Below are 4,365 nucleotides of genomic sequence, written 5' to 3' on the forward strand. Positions count from 1 at the left end.
ACCACCCTCCCTCGCCCTACGCTCACCCTCCCTCACCCTCCTTCGCCCTACGCTCACCCTACGCTCACCCTCCTTCGCCTACGCTCACCCTCCCTCACCCTCCTTCGCCCTACGCTCACCCTCCTTCACCCCACGCTCACCCTACGCTCACCCTACGCTCACCCTCCTTCGTCCTACGCTCACCCTCCTTCACCCTCCTTCGCCCTACGCTCACCCTCCCTCACCCTCCTTCGCCCTACGCTCACCCTCCCTCACCCTCCTTCGCCCTACGCTCACCCTCCCTCACCCTCCTTCGCCCTACGCTCACCCTACGCTCACCCTCCCTCACCCTACGACCTGACGCCCGCCAGCAGTTACAGACTTACTATTCGAGCACCAGTATGATCTCGTGGTGCGTCTCGTAGACGTCGTGTAGCGTGATGAGGCGCGCGTGGTCGTGCGCGATCTCGTGAACGGCAATCTCATGCAGAATGCCGGCGCGACAGTCCTCCCCTCGTCGACGCTTGCGAATGAACTTCGCCGCGTAGACGATGCCCGTGGTGCGGTGACGGATCTTCTTCACCGTGCCAAACTTGCCCCTGCAACGAGACAGAAGGGGAGACGGGGTGTGTGAGAGGTGGAATACGCATATCGTGGAAATGACAATTCAGCATGGCGGCAGTCGAAACGCAACGAGACGCGGAGACGCACACAAACACACAAACACATGCGCGCACGCGCTTACGCACGCACACATGCACGCGCTCACGTACGCACGCACACACGCACGCACGCGCGCACGCATGCACCCAGATACGCACGCACGCACGCACGCACGCACGCACGCACGCACACGCACATACGCAGAGACACGTAGACACTCGCACCTCAGCATGCACGCGCGGACGCACCTATACCCGCATAATAAATACAGAGAACAACTTCTCCTGCATGCAATAACAGGAATAAAATATATCAATGAGCGCGAGTACTTGGCAATAGCTGTCAGTACGCACACGCTAACTAGGGGCTCACGAGAGGACAAGCCAACCGCTTACAGACCCCATGCAGCGAGGCACCGAGTCCTTCACGTGTCGAAGCGCCCTGACACGCTAATAGCACTAAAAGTGCCGTAAAGCATACAGTGGGTGAAAACTCACATGCAGAAAAAACTCCGCACTGGAAAAAAAATTGCGTGACAGAAACCGTGAAAGAGGCTTACTCCCCGAATATTGAAGCGCTGCGTTTTAAGTAAAATTTGCATACGCAATCCTTTACTAATTTCCGAGTTAATACTATCAAGAGTAGATAATAATGGATTATTATGATTCACTCCTGATACTATCCATATCGTATTGAAACTACGATATAATGCAAAAATAAGGAAAAAAAGGTTTATAATCATCGTAGTAGCCTTCAAAGACACAAAACGATGCGGTGTGTGTATTATATCATATATCATATATTATATATATATATATATATATATATATATATATATATAATAGAATAAGTGTATATTATTTTACTTATTTTATATACAAGCAGGCTCACCCACCGTCACGTACGCCAACACGCAAGTACACACGCACGAACGCACGAACGCACGCACACGGACAAGGAGACAGGTGCGCAGTCACGCACGCATGCACGCACACACGCCATATTTCGCAAAGCAGTGCATCGGGCTCTAGGTATATACATATATATATATATATATGCAGTCATTCTCACTTATAGTCAGGAAGCTCTTCGCCAGCCGTATCAGCCGAGTGCTAATCACAGTAAATACATCGGTGCAATAAGCACGAGCAATAAACCCATTTCCTCGCAGCTTTCCTCGCCGCTGTTGTGACACCGCCGGGTAACTAGCGCGCAAAAAGCCACCACGCGCGCGCGTATATTAGCAGCATCATGCCGAGGCAGGGGAAACGCGAGCACGGCCTGTTTGCTAGAGAGCTTTTCCACCCTAACCGGCGCTAAATCTACGCGATGCATACACACACCGATGCACAGTCGTAAACGTTTACGAGTTCACCAGTGCCTGCCCGTATCAGGCTTGCTCCATCACCACACGCAGCACACATATATACACACGCGCGCGCGGCTGGCGTCGCCACTTACTTGCTACTTGACACAAACTCGTGACAAAAAAATCATCGGGCAGTGATCTCTCACACTCTACTTTCGTATCAACCCGTTCAAATACGCTACATCGTTAAGGCGTCGACATTACATCTTCATACGGGGTGGGGGGGGGAGGCACGAGGGGGACGTTTAGAAACAATGCACATTAAACTGTCATTATACCAACTCAAATGAAGGAAAGTGATGACACATAATTGCTCAATTACCTTACCGCGCCAACAAACCCCGAAAATATAAAAACCGCCACCAGTAAATCCCTCACGCACGCGTCATCGCCGACGATAAAACAAGTCACTCGCGTGAAAATTGCCCCCACCCTCTTCTCCACAGAGAGACGTCGGCTGTGAGAGTGTTTTCACTTTTTTCCCTCGCGATTTCTCGCGTCGACGAAATGATATTCCGTCGATGTAGAGCAAGACGATGTTTTACAGCGATTTCATCGGATTTCTCGCGCGCGGGGGCGCGAGGGCAACGAACGGGAAAGAAGGACAGCGAGCGAAACCCCCGATGAGCATCCTCTTACCGCGCCGCATCTTCCGGCAGTTAAGCATATGACGGCAGCTGTGCATGGTCTCATCATCCGCCGAACACCGGTAGGACGGCTCGGCGATCTACTCCCCCGCACAGCGCCGCATGCGAAACCGCTTACGGGTTCGTAATACGGGATGCAAAAACAAACAGCTCATCGCTGGCAAGAAGACGAATCGGAGGCGCTCTGGGAGGCTGATGTTACTGGCGCAGACACGTGGCGACGTTATGCAACGATCCGTAACGTATAAATAGAGTTGCGCGTCCTCAGAAAGGAAATGGGAGGAAACGAAGGAGGGCGAGGGAGGCAGACGAGTGGGAGAGGAGGCGACAGAGGAATGAGTGAGAGATGAACGATTGAACATTCGAACATGGCGGCATGCATATGCGAGCGAGCAGGGTTGCAGACGTTAAGGAATAGGGTGATTGAGACGTGAGAGAGGTGGGGTAGGCAAGCGAGTGGGTGAGTGAGGCAGCGAGGGGCGAGTGAGACTCCCGAGGTGTGGGGGAGGCAAGCGAGTGAGTTGGAGGAGCGAGAGGTGGGTGGCAAACAATAAGGTTGAGGAAGGCGAAAGTGAGGATGGTGGGGCGGAGAGAAATGAGGGTTGGCAAGGCAAGCGAGAATAAAGACGACGTGGGGTGGGGTGAGCGAGGGAGGTCGGGGAAGCAAACGAGGGAGGTCGGTGAAGCAAGCGAGGGAGGTTGGGGAAGCAAACGAGGGAGGTTAGTGGAGCAAGCGAGGGAGGTTGGGGAAGCAAACGAGGGAGGTTAGTGGAGCAAGCGAGGGAGGTAGGGGGAGCAAGCGAGGGAGGTCGGGGAAGCAAACGAGGGAGGTCGGGGAAGCAAACGAGGGAGGTCGGGGAAGCAAACGAGGGAGGTCGGGGAAGCAAACGAGGGAGGTCGGGGAAGCAAACGAGGGAGGTCGGGAAAGCAAACGAGGGAGGTCGGGAAAGCAAACGAGGGAGGTCGGGGGAGCAAGCGAGGAAGGTTGGGGGAGCAAGCGAGGGATGTAGGGGGAGCAAGCGAGGGATGTAGAGGGAGGGGGCGCCGTGGAAGACGCGGTGCCGGTTATGAAGTCGTTCGTAAAATTGGCTCAGATTCACATAGTTGCTGCGATTAGAGCTTCATGCCACGACGCCACACTGCAACGTGGTGTTGATTACGGCGCTTGAGCTGCTGCGTAATAAATTGCTTGTTGACTTTAATGGGCTATGTCTACATACATCATTGCAGGCATATATATACGGGGAACCTGTGGCGTAACCATGTCAATCAGCCTTTCCCTTCGCCAAGTTTATTACCTCAGCCGGATATATGATGATAACGGCAATGATGCCTATATATGATGATGCATTTTTAAAGTAATTTTAATAATAACTAGAGCACTCGGAGAGCACAGACCTCCGCCAAGGCAGCTGAATTCTCTCAATGTAAAATTGTTTATTAATAAATTAATTAATTAAGTGGAAAAATTAATTAATTAATTAATTAATTAAATAATTAATTGGATCCGGATTAGTGCGAGCGTGCAGGTGGGGAGGACTGTGGTTGCCCCTTAGCCCGTGGTTGCGTGTTTGTAAGTCTACAGCCAGCGCACCTAGCGGAAGTGAACTGAAACGTGCATGGTAACACACAAACACACAAACCAACACTCAAAAACTCGACCGGTGAAAACATAACCCCCGCATGCCCCTGGCGGAGGTAATAATA

The 4,365-nt window shown here is 52.3% G+C and overlaps 1 protein-coding gene across 2 annotated transcripts in view; it reads right to left on the reverse strand.

Moving 5' to 3' along the window:
- The window catches only part of LOC106806505 (serine/threonine-protein kinase 17A-like), an 85,960-nt gene that overhangs the window by 29,782 nt on the left and 51,813 nt on the right, over positions 1 to 4,365 (reverse strand). For both annotated transcript variants that reach the window (XM_014808473.1, XM_014808472.1), the window contains exon 3: positions 366 to 578. In XM_014808473.1, coding sequence (XP_014663959.1) covers positions 366 to 578 — 213 coding nt within the window. The remainder of the gene's footprint in view (positions 1 to 365; positions 579 to 4,365) is intronic.

Source organism: Priapulus caudatus, unplaced genomic scaffold (assembly GCF_000485595.1).
Source record: "Priapulus caudatus unplaced genomic scaffold, Priapulus_caudatus-5.0.1 Scaffold165, whole genome shotgun sequence".
NCBI classification, from domain to species: Eukaryota; Metazoa; Priapulida; class Priapulimorpha; order Priapulimorphida; family Priapulidae; genus Priapulus; species Priapulus caudatus.